Raw genomic sequence first — 16,939 nt, 5'->3', positions numbered from 1 at the left:
GCTAGCTACTTTTTAAATTTTTAATCTTCTTAATATAGCTCATCTTTTTAAAGTGATAGAGTCATAGGCCATTATTCTTTATGTACTGTCTGTTAAAATTTTCATGTCAGAGATATGAAAGATTTACATGACATTAAGATTCTAGGGCCCCAGGTACTACAAAACCAAGTTTATATAGTGACCTGAAGAGTAAATGGAATCGTTCTAAGGTAAAAATTCGATCACTGGAAATAAATAATGGCATTTCAGCTCTTTAAAACATAGATTGTCCTAAATCACAAGCATTTGGAATAATGAAACCTGCAAAGGGGGAAAATGAGTGTCTTTGCAAGCCAAGGAATGGTCTCTGAATAGTGAACGAAAGCCAGAGAGACCTAGGATCACACTCAGTAGTCTATGTTTTTGTTTGTTTTCTTATGACTCTGAGATTTTTTTTGTAAACTAGCAAAATTCTCTAAAAATTTAGGGGACTGACATAGGGTTGCTAACTTTTTATTTTGTCGAATATAAGACTTTTAAGTTTATTGCCTTCTACCACTATCATTTTATAAAAGAAAGGACATTATTACTCTAAAAAGTAGGAAAGGCATAACTAAAGAGTTAACTCTTTTAATTTAAATAAATTTAATTTTTTAAAAACCTCATTACATTGCCTGTAAGTTTCTCATTTTGCCAGACTGGTTGTTGATATTATTGTTCAACAAATACTTGCTTTCCTTTCACCCTCCCATGAAAGGAGATTTTCCCATCTAATTGGCTCTAGATTTGTGAATTGTTTAAGCCAATGTAGCATTAACAGGTGTGACACAGCAGAAGCTTCAAGTGTTTTGCCTGGCTTGACTTGACCTCCTGTGCCCTGTCATTTGCTATAAGATGAGCATGTCCTAGATAGCTACTGATCCCAGAATGAGAAACACGTGGTGCAGATATGGACCCATATGGCATTATGGAAACAGAGCTTCCTGCAGACCCATGCGCAAGAAATTTATGCTTATTTTGTAAACCACTGAGATTTTTGGGTTGATGCACAACATCGAAGTAGGAGTATTTTTAGAATTTACAGCTTAGTTCACCAACCAAAAATAAACAACTCTGATTGGTTATTAAAGCCAAACCTCTTAGGCCAAAACCTAAGCAATATAGGTAAGATTTTTTAAAAAACAGAACGTATATAAAAACAAGTTTAAAATGAGAAAGAGTAGATAGTATCATACACTCTCATAGCAAGGAAAGAAGGAATTCTGAGAGGACATGTGATAATGTAAGATTCTTACAATATCACCTATTCTTAAATTATCACATATGTGACAAAAGAGACTATATTATATGAGCAGTTCTACAATATGTATTCTGTACTGTAAAGAGCAGACCCAGTGCTTACTTAAAAAAAAAATTTAAAAACCTCAATATTTTGATCTATGCATATTTTCTGATGTTTGACTTTGACATTTCCCAGAAAGACACTATATCATAATCAGCTAGCAGAATTTTGCCCTAAGAACACTATTTTAAAACAATCTTGTCACCTGATAAGGTTCATGAAATGTATGTGTCGTATTGAAAATTGCCAAATTCTGAATCAAACAGAATAAAGAGTCGTACTGTGAACAGAGGTACCTCTGATAATACAAAATGTTATTATGCCACATTTTCTTGGCACAATAGTATACACCATGGAATACTATGCAGCCATAAAAAATGATGAGTTCATGTCCTTTGTAGGGACATGGATGAAACTGGAAATCATCATTCTCAGTAAACTATCGCAAGGACAAAAAACCAAACACCACATGTTCTCACTCGTAGGTGGGAATTGAACAATGAGAACTCATGGACACAGGAAGGGGAACATCACACTCCGAGGACTGTTGTGGGGTGGGGGGAGGGGGGAGGGACAGCATTAAGAGATATACCTAATGCTAAATGACGAGTTAATGGGTGCAGCAAAACAACATGGCACATGGATACATATGTAACAAACCTGCACATTGTGCACATGTACCCTAAAACCTAAAGTATAATAATAAAAAAATTTTTTAAAAAAATGTTATTATGGAAGATGATAGATTACATTTTATGTAAGACTCCATCTAGTTTTACTATTCTGTGATCTGTGCAAGTTTATAAGAAAATTGAGTTCTCATTAAAGTTGGTCTTTATCAGTTCCAACACTGCCTTTCTAACAAACATTTTATAATGCCGACTACACCTTTTTAAATGAAACAGAAAATGTAGCCTTCCAAATATATAAGTACAGAAAATTATCGTCCCTTAATTTTATGATATATTTCTATAAAAGGAAAACAAATAGAATAATAATGCATTGTGTATAAGCTCAGATACAACTACATATGAAGACATAGTCAAGTAGTCTTTGTTCTTCTTTACAATGAATAAGACTGGATATCAGAAAAATAAGATAACACAAAAATGTAAGGCAGAGTCAAGGCAGTCAAGTTGCACAGTTGTAGGGATTTATGAGTTGTGTAGAGTATAATGTAAATAGTGCCATCTGGAGTTCTACAGTGTCATAGCCCTGAGCAGATCTACAGTTTTAGGATAAAAGCTCATGTTAGTAGTAATAGAATGAAATTAAATCTCGTAAGAGAAATAGGGAAATACAGGTAATCAAAATAGGAATAACATAGCAAGATAAATCATAGGATGTCAAGTTGAAAAAATAAGCAAAGATAATATTCTTGCAATATTTTCTGTATGAAAAGTATATATATACACTTTTCTTTATGAAAAGTATGAAAAGTATATATCTTGATGAAGAAATATGTATCTTTATGAAAAAGGTGCCATTACTGAAACAAAAAGCAAGTGTCTGACAGATGTGTTTAATAAAAGAAATTCGCAAGTAAAGCGTGGGGTGGCTAGTCATTCAGCCTCATATTCTACACCATTTTCTTTATGATTCCTCATCATGTCTACCATATGCAAATGCATTCACATGCATACACATGTATATATAAAAATATATATGCACACATATATACACAGGTTGATTAAAAAAACTGATGCTTTATGTGTGTGTTTGTATATGCATATGCACAGAAAAATATAAATATTTATTTTCATATTTAGGACCTAGTGTCATTGAAAGAAGGCTAAAATTATTACAGTATTTGAGAGGTAAAGAAGTACATATTCATTTAGAAAAAATTATTGTCTCCTCCTCCAAAAGAAGGTAAAAGTGTCATTTAAGTATTTAATGGGTTAAGCTTATTATTTTTTAAAACTCGCTAATACAGAACATCTCATTCCCAGTCATTGCCAAATAACAGATGTTCTTGTATATTAGAAGCAGTACCATTCTGTAAGAACAAGTCAGATCAACAAGTATTTATTAAACACATTTAGTATACCCAATATTTAGTACTTTGGGGGATACAAAAACACAAGACCCAGTACTCACTGTAACTACAAAGGATATCAGTAGTAAATCCCATCCCTCCTCCTCATCCCTCAATAATCTTTTAAAATATTAGATAAAAGTTTATGGTGAAAGAAAACTGACCTCTAGAAACCAGGGAATTTTTAGTTTAATAAAATATAGGTGTGCTGATAATGTGCCATTCACTTTCTCTATAAAACATGAAATATTTGTAGTTGTCATGTTCTAACTGGGATCATTTTTTAAAAGAATGAGAGAAGGGTGGCATATAAAAAATAAAGAATAAGATATTGGAATGTAACCAAATCACTGTATAAAGGAATACTAAATTACCTAAGCTATTCACTAAGCCAGTAATATAGTTGTTTAAAAAATGTTACAAGAGGAAGAAGGATTTTTATCAAATTTGTTCTGTGTACCACATCCAAGCTGTGTGTTTTTCATATTACCTTTGTTTATGTACATTTGCAAGTCTTTAAGATCCATAATTAAGATGGAGTGTTCTTCCTCCACCTGCACCCCAATTGAGATCACAAAATATGCAGTGTACCTAAAAATAGTCCTTGTGGGAAACAGCAAAAAGGAAAACGAGAGCCTTCTGAAGGTAGGCCAATGAAGCATTATTTGGGAAGTAATCCACGTCTGGGAGTGCATAAACCATGCCCAGGTACAAAGTATAATCAGAATAATTTACGTGATTTATTATAGTGTTATCGTTAAAATTCAGGAAAAGTTCCCTGCTTGTCTTCTAAAACTCACTCTAATTTTTTCTAACATTTTGAATCAAGATCAGTAATTGCATAGTTCTAACAAGAGCCTTGAGAATGGGATAAAATGGACACTTTGTGTTGAGCGTGGTAATACTTTAGCTCCAGTGATGGAACATACAGATTCTTTGTCTTTTAAAGAACTCTTCCAAAAATTATACTAAAACCCGTTTATCACTTTTGCAGACATTTTTAAATTCAATGCAATGAAATAGTGTGTTAATGAAAGACTGTAATAGAGTAGAAGTCAGTAAAGTGATGAAAACATTTTCCAAAACTTGACATGATCATTTACTGGTAAAATCACTCTCTAGTAGCCAACATTTTGTTCTTTTCTGTATGCCCTTGTAGATGAAATACAAAACAAGTACTTAATAAAATGTATCACCAAATCAGTGACTACAATAATTTAAGCTTGCTTTATGTGGCCCTCATGTGGTTACAGTAAGTGGATTATAAAATGGGCATCATATCCATAAACAGTTTCTAGATTTTGAAAGACCGTTGATATGAATGATAAAGGAGTACTTTCCCTTATTTATAGCTTTAGTATTCAACATATAGTCACATTTTAAGTTGTAAAGTTTATCAAAAATTTTCTTGGAAAAAATGAAATGCTAATATTTCCTGGGTAGTGTTACTGTTGCTTGTGTTAAGGCTTATGTTAGTTAAAGAAAAAGCCCTTCTACTCTGAATTCCTTAAAGATGAAATCATTACGCATGGTCTGTTTGAAAACTACCATATGGTATTTCTTTGCAGTTGAGAGTTTAATTTTTGAAGTTTATTTTTAAATGTGACAAAATTTCTCACAATTTCCATCCTTCAAAAATTTATCTGTCTGTATAAGTTAAATGAGATGTTAATAATTATCCTCTGAGACAGCCTCAGTTTCTCATCTCTGTGATAATAAATTGTATTTTCTGCTCAATTTGTTTACAATTACAAGAAATCAAAATGAAGCAACAGCATACAAATTGATAAAATTTTTACCCTCCCCAAAGCTTTATGAAGATGTATAATAGATTAAATTGTGTGTGGTATAGTTTATTAGTGTTCTGTATGAAACAAAGTACCTCCTTTCTTCTCTCTCCACCCTCAAAGTACATGCAGTCTTTATTATCAACTCTGATTTTGACATATTATTTTCAGTTATTGAAGAGTAAAATAATAAGCATGTACAATTATCTCATTTTTGCCCTTTTAATTCTTGCTCTGAAGTCAGTAAAACTTCTAATAATAATCTTTTATCATTAGTACTGCTAGTACATTAAAACTACTACTGCTACAACTACTACTTGCTCAGTAGTTTCAAGTATTAAAAAAAAATCTAATCTTATTTTCTAAATATATTTGGACACACATACTGAAAGTACCCTTTACAAAATTCTTCCAACTATCCTGCTATTTTGTTGTCTCCACCTTTAAGCCTTTTGCCTAGCTCTCAAAGTTCTCCATAGTCTCAACCATAAACTGACAAAAGTTTATTTACCAAATCTAACCTACCATACCCACTGTAAAGATTTGTCCATCTAATCTCTAGATTGGGGCTTTCAGTTACATGGTTCCCCACCTCTGAACTCCTTTTGCACTTAAAACCAGATATTTTAGCACTGAATTCTTTTTCAAAATGTTTCACTTTTCTTTCTAATTGTGTGCTCATTTACTAAGGAAATACACCACGGCTTACCCTTCTTTGAATCATCTGTAACCTGATTAACTTAGTAATTGATTGATTGGAACTAAGAGAAAATCCTAGTTTTGCTCTCACAAGCTCAGTGGAAAATATGTTTCTTGTCTAAGAATGTTGAGGGTCCCTTTCCTGTACCAGTGACATTGTAAAGTGCCTGCTAATCCTTATAACTACATCTCTGTATTACTTTGTTCTTTTCTTTCTTATTTAATTAATCAATACACAGATTCATGTGATCCAGTCATGTCTTTTAGAAAGATTGTGGTTCATATTTTTTGCTTTACCAGTTAGGGCCAAATGGATACAGATGTGTCATTTAATGTCATCCATTCCTTCTTTTGTGTTGTCAAAAAACATTTGGTAGTAGAAATTCCCTTCTGCGATGAATTTCCTAGCAAACAATGAGCTGCCAAAAATGTTAAAAATGGAGAATGAACAAATAAACAGAATATTACCCAGGAAATTTCCTGTTGAATCCTCAGACAAAACATCTTTCTTTACTAACTGTCCATTTAAAAGACCTTTGAGAATATCTAGGATATCCCCAGTATGCCAACACCCAATTTATGGGACGTTTTTGTGAATTAAATGGGACAATAACATTTAAATACCATATGGTAGGGATACTTAATGTTCTGCCGAAAAGCACTCGGCCTGAAATGAAGCAATAATTATAGCAATAAAATACTAAAAGTAAAATAAGCATAATTCATAATCTTAGATCTGGATAGCTCTCTATCCCATCATCACAGCTAAATCTAAGAGTTCTGTTTAGGACCACAATGTTAGGAGGGATGGGGATGTTTATTATAACTATCGTTCAAATTGGATGAAAACTGTCATTTTATTTCACTTGAGGAATGATGCTTTACTTACCCAGTGCCCTTTGATTTGGTCTGTATTGGCACCTTAATATGTCAGCACATAACTTTCCCATAAAAGCTTTTCCTTTTAAATTTCCCTTGCAAACATTTAAATATGTACATATGTATGTTAATATAGATCCTAGGTTTTGGCCAAGGTAATTAAACCTGATAACATTTATTCTGTACTTTTATGCTTTGAGAAATAGTCTGTCATCTTTTCATATGCTTAATTATGTGTATTATGAAGGCCATGGGTTTTTGTTTTGTTTTGTTTTGTTTTTGAGACAGAGTCTCTCACTCTGTTTCCCAGGCTGGAGTACAGTGGCGAAATCTCAGCTCACTGCAACCTCCACCTCCCAGATTCAAGCAGTTCTCCTGCCTCAGCCTCCCAAGTAGCTGGATTACAGGCGCCTGCCACCATGCCTAGCTAATTTTTGTGTTTTTAGTAGAGACAGGTTTTCACCATATTGGTCAGGCTGGTCTCGAACTCCTGACCTCAGGTGATCTGCCTGCATCAGCCTCCCAAAGTGTTGAGATTACAGCCGTGAGCCACAGCACCTGGCCAGCTGTGAGCTTTTAAAGCATTTCTCTCTCTCTGATGCACCACTATCCTGAAAAGTGTGCTTCTGTGGTTATAACTGACTTTGTAATAGTAATAATTTTGGAAATATTAAAACCTGAATTTTCAAATTTTGAATTTTTTTCTTTTGTAGTAGAAATCCTGTTGTCTGACATGGTCTAGACCAAAAGTTTCTTAGATAACAAAAAGTCAGTAAACTCAGGAAATCATTTTAAAAGAATGCCTACCTGCCTTATTTTAATATACAACCCATGTATATTAAAAACCATTTGCCAGTCTTTTGATATTAGACCAGTGCTTTTTTTTCTTAGGTTATAAGTCCATCGATTGGCTTGGGACCACTTTTTTGGCATGAACCACAACCAAAATACAATGTCTTCAATGAAAATAACACTTAGAAAAGCATTCTTAATTCAGAATACATCTAGATTTTTATTTTTATTATTTAATGTTTTAAAACTGTCACACATACCCAATTTGAGTGAGTTTTTTTTTTCTTTTAGAAACTTACCTTTAGTTAGTTGGCATTGACTTAGTTTCATTGAAATAGCTTTCACATTCATGTTTTGTCAGTTTATGTAATATTATGTAATTACATTATAAGCATGGGTTTACATCACATACAACCAGTGGTTTGCTAAGCAAAGAAGCTATATTCCCTCTTCATACACATACAACAAATGCACATGTGGGCATATTAGAAAATAGCCTTCTCATTCTTGTCACTTCTATAGGGGGAAAAAAGAAAAATCTGTCAGAGTCAGTTCACAGAGATTCTACTGTACTCTGTGTTTACCGCATTTTAAAACTTAGGCACATTTGTCCATACATAGATACTGCAAATAAAATGCAAAAAAAAAAGGGTGGGAAATCTACCTTACAAAATAAGACCACCTGAAAAGCTGTACCTGTTGCCATTCATATAAATGGTTGTTTAAGACTGTTTTTGTCAGAAAATGAGAGAAAGTTTTGGCTTTTTCACTGGTAATTAAATATGGAGGGGAAAAGGAAATATGAGGTGCAGCCAACTTGGAAAGCTATTTGATGATAACTACCTGCTAAAGTTGAATGTATTTGTAAGCTGTGATCCAGCAATTCCATGCCTAGGTATGTACCCAGCAGGTGTGTGTGTGTATGTGATCGTATGTGGGTATCTATATTCACTAAAAGAGATGTGCAAGACAGCTTACAGCAGCATTCTTGGTAATGACCAAAAATTGGAAACAACCTAAATGTCTGTCAGGAGTAGAATGAATATATATGTTGTTGTGTACTGAATTAATTGAAGACTGTATAAGGCATTAAGAAAAAACAAATTACAACAACATGCAACAAATGGTGGTAAATCTCACAAAACCTAATGATGAGTAAAAGAAGTCAGACCAAGAAAATACATAACGTATGAAAATGGACATCATTTTTATGATGTTCAAAAATAGGCTAAAGTAAGCAGTAACATTTGAAGTCAGAATAGTGGGTACCTTTTGTGAGAGAGTAAGAAAGTATGAGTAGAAGGGAGCGCAAGACAACTTTTGGAGTCTTGGAAATACTGTTTCTTGATTTAGGTGCCATTCTTTTTAAGTGTATTCTCTTTGAATTGTACATTTAAGATTTGTGTACTTCTATTATATATGGTATACTTCAAAAATTTTATCCAAAAAAGTGACTATCTCATGTAAGTAATATTAACCAGATGAGCTATATAGTAAAGACATAGAAAAATGAGCTGGGCTCCATAAAAGGATTTGAGAAGGGCTTAATTAAGGAATCTATCAAAAAGGAAAATAAGACTTAACAACTTAAATTGTGCCATCTGTAGCTAATTTAGTTAGGATAACTAGTTTCAGCCCAATTTGTTGTATTTTACATACTACTTTGATTGTGTAACACTAAGAATTATTGAATAAGCATATAATTATAAACCATAAATCATTTTATCCCAATCCCTTGAAAACTAATCTGGATCACTCTCCTCATTTTTAAGTCAGGTTTTTGTTTGTTTGTTTTCTTAAATGTCAGGTTCTGTTCAGGATAAAACACTGGTTAAAAATTAGGTAAAACTTTGGTTCATTGGACAGGAATGCACTTCATTAACTGACCAGTTTTTATTTAATATTTTTATCCATATTTTCTACTTCTTTTGTTTCCTTCCTTTGAAAGAAAAAATCATGAAAATATTTTGGAATGTATTTACTCAATTTATATAATAGCCAACAAAACAAATACATAATTAGAATAAGATCAAAAGAATGGAGGTTTTAAACCATCCTCTCATGGGACTTGCTGAATTTTCAAGACAAATTTGTACTATTTCAGTAGTGGTTAAAATATATGCTAGCCCAACACTTTATTTTGCAGAAGGCAATAGAGAAGAAATACTTGATCAGTTGCCATAATTAGTAATCTAATTCATCGTGGGGAGTGAAACACAGTTGCATAAACCCTTGCTAAATGTGATTTCTCTCTTCAATTAAATTGTAATTGTCTCCCTTGTATAATAACTACAGATGAAAAGTATTGATTTGGCAAGAGAACAGTATGCTTCTAAATTGTTTAATCATTAAGATAATCATTTTGAAAAACATCTGTGTTCATTTATATGTAACTATGATATTTCAACATTTAGAGACCCAATAATTTCTACAAGGAAGAAGAATATTTGAAGTAACGTGTTTTGGCACAGAATAGTAGCATTGTCCAATACATATTCTGCTTTCTTTGAAATGAATTTTTGCCTACACATTGAAAATAAATTCCTGAAATTGGTTAAACCTGTTTGGTTTAACCTCATTGGTTCCCTAATGAGATATGAACTATAAAACCTAGAAGAAAAATTCCAATGAATGAGTTCAGTTCTTTTTTTATTGTTGGTTTTTGTTGTTGTTGTTTTGAGACAGGGTCTCTGTCACCCAGGCTGGAGTGCAGAGGTGCAAACGTGGCACATTGTAGCCTCCACCTCCTGTGCTCAAGCAATCCTCCCACGTCAGCCTGCCATTTCAGCTTCCCAAGTAATAGCTGGGGCTACAGGTGTGCATCACTACACCTGGCCAATTTTTATATGTTTTGTAGAGACAAAGTTTCACTGTATTTGCCAAGCTGGTCTTGAACTCCTGAGCTCAAGCGATCCTTCTGTCTCAGCCTCCCAAAGTGCTGGGATTACAGGCATGAGCCATGGCACCCAGTCAAGTTCAGTTCTTAAGGATCAGAATTACATGTGCACTTTGCCAGCCTCCCACCGACTTCTGTCACCGGCTGTACTCTGTGCCAGTGCAGTGTAACAGTGGCTGAATATGGAGAATGAGCAATGGGTGAGGGATAGCATTCTCACAACATAGTGCCATAACTGAGATTTCTGAGTCTTGATCTCCTTCTGCAATGGTAAAGCAATTGAAATGGAGAGCCATGTTGGTGAGTAACCTGGTCCTTGTTACTGTGGATTTGTAACTATTGAGGAAAGAGAGAACAGGAAGAACCAAATGCCTCTTCTTTCAACCCAGCTTTAATCGTCAACCATGGCCAGCTTGGGGAGAGAAAACTGGAAAAGTAAGCCAAATTACAAAAGGTACAAATAGGAAGTAGCCACTGGGTTGGAATCCTAAAGGTAGAAGGAATAAGCAATATGGAAGATGCCCATGTTGCTAAATTTACATAACTTCATATTAGCTTCTTTGTATGTTGTTTTGAAAATAAAAATACTCGGCATGTGTGCGTGTGTGTGTTTGTAAGCACCCCAGTAGTAATTATCGTCAGTTGAGATGACTACTGAAGTAGTCAGAAAAACTGATTAGTAACCTAGAAACAAGATTTTGCCCACAAAATAAAGAGTATATAAATAATTTAATTTGATTACCATGTAAAAGTGTTGCTGTGATAGATTAATTAGAGGGAAAATGTGTGTGACTCTTTTGTCCATGATTGAATATGGTGAAATTTAAATTCTTCATACTACTTTCATATTACTTAAAAGTGGTGTTATAATTTTCTTTAAAAGATATACATTAAGTACAAATGTCTGCCTTATAATCTGTAGTTAATAGCTTTGAATAAATTCATGGAAATTTAATTTTTTAGTAATGATATATCAAGAACAATTAACATTATACTGTTATTCTTTTATTAGGATTTGGAACTTGGAAGGAGTGCAAACAGCTCATTTTGTTCTTCATTCTCCTGGCATGAGTGTGTGCTGGCATCCTGAGGAGACTTTTAAGGTTATTATTTATAATTTAACTGTCTTATAAAATTGAAAAGTCATATAGAGATATAAGACATCACATACATAGAGGAGAAAGATCAATGATTTTTCCCATCTCAGAGGTACTAATCAGCACAAATGCATTTGGATTAGTCTAGAAACCTGTACTATAGAAGCTTCTCTATAATTGTTAAGGTTTTTATTTGGCAGCCATCATCCATAAATGGCATTTATTCAAACTACACTTTTCCTGACCTTTAGTGGATTTCAGTGTAAAAACTGTTGTTGCAACAATCTAGTAGCAGTAGGCAGGGATTTTTTTTGTTTTGGTTTTTCTTTTGTTTTTGTTTTTTTTAGACAGGGTCTCACTCTGTCACCCAGGTTGGAGTGCAGTGGTGTGATCTTGGCTCATTACAGCCTCCGCCTCCCAGGCTCAAGCGATCCTTTCACCTCAGCCTCCCGAGTAGCTTGGGACTATAGGCACATGCCACCACACCTGGCTAATTTTTTCGTATTTTTGGTAGGGCTGAGGTTTCGCCATGTCACCCAGGGTGCTCTCAAACTCCTGAGCTCAGATGATCCGCTCATCTCAGCCTCATAAAGTGCTAGGACTACAGGCATGAGCCACCATGCCTGGCCCAGTAGGCAATTTTGTTTGTTTAAGTTACATCATCCACGCTTGTGAGCCTTACTGTGTGAACAAAAAACATTAGTGGCATAAGGCAAATTTGCCTTAGCTATAGTAATGTTCAATTCCTATTCAAGATAGAGCTTTCTAAAATACTAATAATACACTACAAGTTCTTATTATCAACTACCTTAATGCTGATTCATTGGGAAGATAGGAGCCATTAAACAAGAATTCTCTCATTTGCCAGTATCTTCTCTTGGTCATCACTGTAGTTATTGTATGTTTCCCTAGAATCTGAGAAGTTACAACAATCATCTTTCTTAAAGTTAACTCTTCATCTGTTCTCGAAAGTTCATGGCAGTTCCTTAGGCTCCCACAGTCCTCTAATGTCTTCATCTTTTTTTTGTTTTTTTTTTTTTGAGACAGAGCCTGGCTGTCACCCAGGCTGGAGTGCAGTGGCACAATCAACCAACCTTTAATCTGGTAGTTACCAAGCATGGCCCCAAGTTTCATTTCCAGTAAGTCTAGCATTCGTCATTCACTGCAACCTTCATATCCCAGGCTCAGGTGATCCTCCCATCTCAGCCTCCCGAATAGCTGGGACTACAGGCACACACCACTACACTCAGCTAATTTTTGTATTTTTTGTAGAAACAGAGTTTCACCATGTTACCCAAGCTGGTTTCAAACTCCTTGTCTCAAGCAATCTGCCCACCTTGGCCTCCCAAATTGCTGGGACTACAGTTGTGAGCCACCATACTGGCCATCTCCATTTTCTCTGTTGATTCTGTTCTGTCCTCAAGTTTGCATGAGAAGATAAGTTTCGTTAATCATAACAGACACGTAGTGCTTACATATGACAGGCCTATAGTCAGCATTTCATGTATGTTAGCTTATTTATTCCTCATGATAACGTGAGATAGGCACTGTGATTATCCCCATTTTACAGATAAGGAAACCAAGGCGCAGAGAAATTAAATAAATTATCCAGGGTCACACAGCTAGTAAGTGGAAGAATAGGCATTTGAACTCATGCCTCCCAGCTCCATAGGTCTTGCTCTTAAAAATTCCCTTTTTCCACCTCCCCTTTAAGTTTTAAACTATCTTCATCACACCTTTTATTTCTAAACGTTTGAATCCATCACTTGTACCTTTTAACTTCATTTCTTCTTTTGCCATCCTTTGGTCTAACACCATAATCTCAGTCAGTCTCCACTACTGTCTCAGAAGGTACCAGGGATATTTTCAACACATCCCATGGCCTTTTCCTTCATTCTTATTCTCCAGCCAGTGTTTTACACTGCTGATCACCTCCTTCTGGAAACTGCTAGTTTGATTTTCAAAGCCGCATTATCTGAGTCATCTTGAGCAACTTTGTGTGTATGTTCCCTTTTTCTTTATACTCTTCCAACTTTTGTTTCACCATATATTTGTGAATTGCTTCAAGGGTTAATTCTCACTACACTGTACCCTTTATTGTAATAGGGAATAAAAGAATGAATAAAGTCCCTAGTATACTGATGTATAAGGGAGAAAAAACATGTAAATACAGCAACACAAATAAGTTTAGAATCAAAAAATCTATTAAGTAAAATGATGACATAAAGAAGGATTAACCAAATCTTCTCACAGCTTTCACAGAGGAGATAATCCCCAGACTGTGTGTGTGTGCTCTGAACCCTGGGATTTCATGGAAATTTGTTTCAGGCCCATTGAGTCTTTCATGAGTAGAATTATACTCTGCATATGTGCATGAGTGAAATACTCTAACTTATTAAATTGATAGGTTTATTTCTGAGTCCAGTTCCTCAATTTTGTTTTATGCCTACATTTCTCCCTGAGAGCAGTGAGTCTACTTAAAACACAGTCACAGTTTCTACCAAAATGTTAATATCACCACATATAACTACAATAAACTGCTTTTTAAAAACTATGACCTGCATGACAAATGAGAACATTTATTACAACTTCTATCCCAAAACTTACATCTTAATGCTTAATTTCTTGCTGTTATTTTTTATCTCTTTCTTCCATATACTTTATTTCTGTTTTCCTCCTACATATCATTAAAATTCCACCTTACCCCATCTCCTTTATTTTATGATGTTTCCATGACTTCAGAATGTTTGAAAGTCCCTGTTGTAAATCACATAAACTCAGAATCCAAAATCATCTTTAATTCTTCTTCCCCTATACACAAACTATTCCAGGTCTTTTAATTTTTCCTTCATTTTCACTAACTCTAGCATTCTTCTCTTCATTAAGGTGCATTCTCCCCCTTTCTTTTCTCACGCCTAACTTGCCAAGCCTTAGCTTGTTTCTAAAGTCTTTGGCTCTTTACTCTTTGATTCTTCTTGCCTACTAGACTAAGAGTCTTAGAATATCAGTTTCATCCTATCACTGCTAAACTCAGAAACCTAGAATACAGAGAAGTGGTTAAGGTGTGGATTCTTGAATTAACTGCCTGGAGTCAGATCTCAGTTTCACCACTTTACTAGCTGGGTGATCTCTGACAAGTTACTTAAACTTTCTCTGTCTTCACTTCATCTTATAAAATGGATACATAAGATTAAATGTGCTAACGTGTAAAATCCTTTAAAAAGCACATAGTAAGCACTCAGTCAATTTTAGCTGCTGGTCATTGTTGATACTATTATTGCAGCGATAACAAGCCTAATGGCTTTCAGTGCTCTGCCATTCGTTTTCAGTCGTTTACAGTGCTCTACAGTCGTTTCAGTGCTCTGCAAGCCCAGAATTGTTAGCCTCTTATGCTTGGCCTTGATGAAAATAAGGCAGCTAGAGAAGAGAGAGATGAGTTCATGATTACCTATCTCATAGAATTCTTATGAAAATCCCAAGAGATATAAACCACAAAAAAGCCATAAGATCAGGAAAACACAAAACAAATGGCTAGAATTTAACAGTTAGTAAAATATACAAAAGTCAAGAGACCTCCAAAAACTAAGCTCCCAAATCCAATAAGCCTCAATAGGAGCTAGGATTTCAATACATACTAATAACGGGACCAAGGATTTAGGATGTCACGGGATCAAAGAATTGGGACTGAGGACACCTCAGTCTCGGACCCTAAGAAAAAAGAGGTTAAAGAGTAGCAAAATGTGGCGGGGAGCAGTGGCTCATGCCTGTAATCCCAGCACTTTGGGAGGCCAAGACAGGTGGATCACTTGAGCTCAGTAGTTGGAGACCAGCCTGGGCAACATGGTGAAACCTCTTCTCTACTAAAAATGCAAACATTAGCCGAGTGTGGTGGTGCTCGACTATAGTCCCAGCTACTCTGGAGGCTCAGGTGGGAGGATCGCTCATGCCAGGGAGGTCAAGGGTGCGGTGAGCACTTCAGCCTGGGTAACAGAATGAGACTCTGTCTCAAAAAAAAAAATAGCTAAATGAAATAGGTTTAACAGCCAACCTTTGTTGAATGCTTTCTATTTTCCAGGGACTGTACTAAGTACTTGACATGTATTCTCACTTAATCCCCACAAAACACTGCAGGGACAGTAGTAGTATTGTATTTTGTAGATGAGAAAACCAAAGCACCAAAAGTTAAAGCATTTTGCCCAAGGTCACACAGTGACAGATTTGAACTCAGTCTGGTTCAAATACGACAATGTTCTGTGCCACTTAAAGTATTTCCACCTTGGAAATTCACAGTGCATAGTATTGTTTATAGTTCTGAAAATTCCTAAAGGAAAAATTCCCCCTGTAGCATTTTTAGATTCAGCTACTCCCAAACTTACTTAACTTTTCTACCCTATCTGTTCTTTCACCCAAAAAAAGATTTATTGTCATAATTGAGCACAGTTACACAGACAGTAAATAACAAAAATCTTTTGATAGAACTGAGTTTTAATTTGACTTTAACCTATAATAATAGCCAATGTTTCTTGAGTGCCTGCTTTGTGCCAAAACAGTTCTAAGTGCTTTATATTTACTAACTCATACCGTTCTCCCAATAGTCCTATCAAGTAGATACTCTTATTAGCCCCTTCTTGTGATAAGAACCTGAAACACAGAAAGGTAAGCCGTTTGCCCAAGATCTTACAGGTCCTGAAGGCAGAGCTGGGCCCCATCCAGGCAGTCTGGCTATAGAGGCTGCACACCTGCTTACCATGCTTCACTGCCCCTACTACCTTCGGACCAGGCTCAGGTAGACTTAGCCCTTCCATAGTCCTTAAGTTATACCTGAAATTCTCAAGATCTTTCAAGTCACTCTTAAAATATCAAATATTTTTACTAGGTACTGGTAAATTTTCCTCGATCTCTTACCTTTTCTGATCCTTCCCCACTGCATACTGTAGTACACTAGACCACTCATCAGTCTTCAGCCTAGCCTTGTAGCAAGGAACATGTGTGCATTGTAGTTAAACAGACCTGGATTCAAATCCAGGCTCCATCATGGGCTAGGGTTGATACCTTGTACAAATTACATGAATCACTTTGAGCCTCAGTCTCATCTGAAAAATGGGATTAACGATAGTGATTTACTCATACGGTGGTTTAGGGGATTAAATAAAGCAGACGTGTAAAGCTCTTACTCCGGTGTTGTACTTGTTTTTGTTGTTTGTCATTGACCTCATTGTACTTATTGTTAGTAGCATTAGTATTATCTTAACATTTGCCTGTTCTTGAACAATCATTTTTGTTTTCTGTTTATTTTGTTTTTGAGGCAGGGTCTCACTCTGTGGCCCAGGCTGGATGCAGTGGAACGATCATAGTTCACTGCAGTTTCTATTTCCCAGGCTCAAGTGATCCTCCTGCCTCACCATCCTGAGTATCTGGGACTACAAGTGC

General features: G+C 35.3%; 1 protein-coding gene across 1 annotated transcript in view; it reads left to right on the top strand.

Moving 5' to 3' along the window:
* The window catches only part of NUP37 (nucleoporin 37), a 45,797-nt gene that overhangs the window by 22,743 nt on the left and 6,115 nt on the right, over positions 1–16,939 (top strand). Inside the window, exon 6 of the mRNA XM_030821278.1 lies at positions 11,425–11,515. Within this exon, the coding sequence (XP_030677138.1) occupies positions 11,425–11,515 (91 nt within the window). The remainder of the gene's footprint in view (positions 1–11,424; positions 11,516–16,939) is intronic.

This window comes from Nomascus leucogenys, chromosome 10, assembly GCF_006542625.1.
Source record: "Nomascus leucogenys isolate Asia chromosome 10, Asia_NLE_v1, whole genome shotgun sequence".
Classification (NCBI taxonomy): Eukaryota; Metazoa; Chordata; class Mammalia; order Primates; family Hylobatidae; genus Nomascus; species Nomascus leucogenys.
Note: the sequence above shows the minus strand (reverse complement) of the source record. Positions and strands in the feature narration are given on the sequence as shown.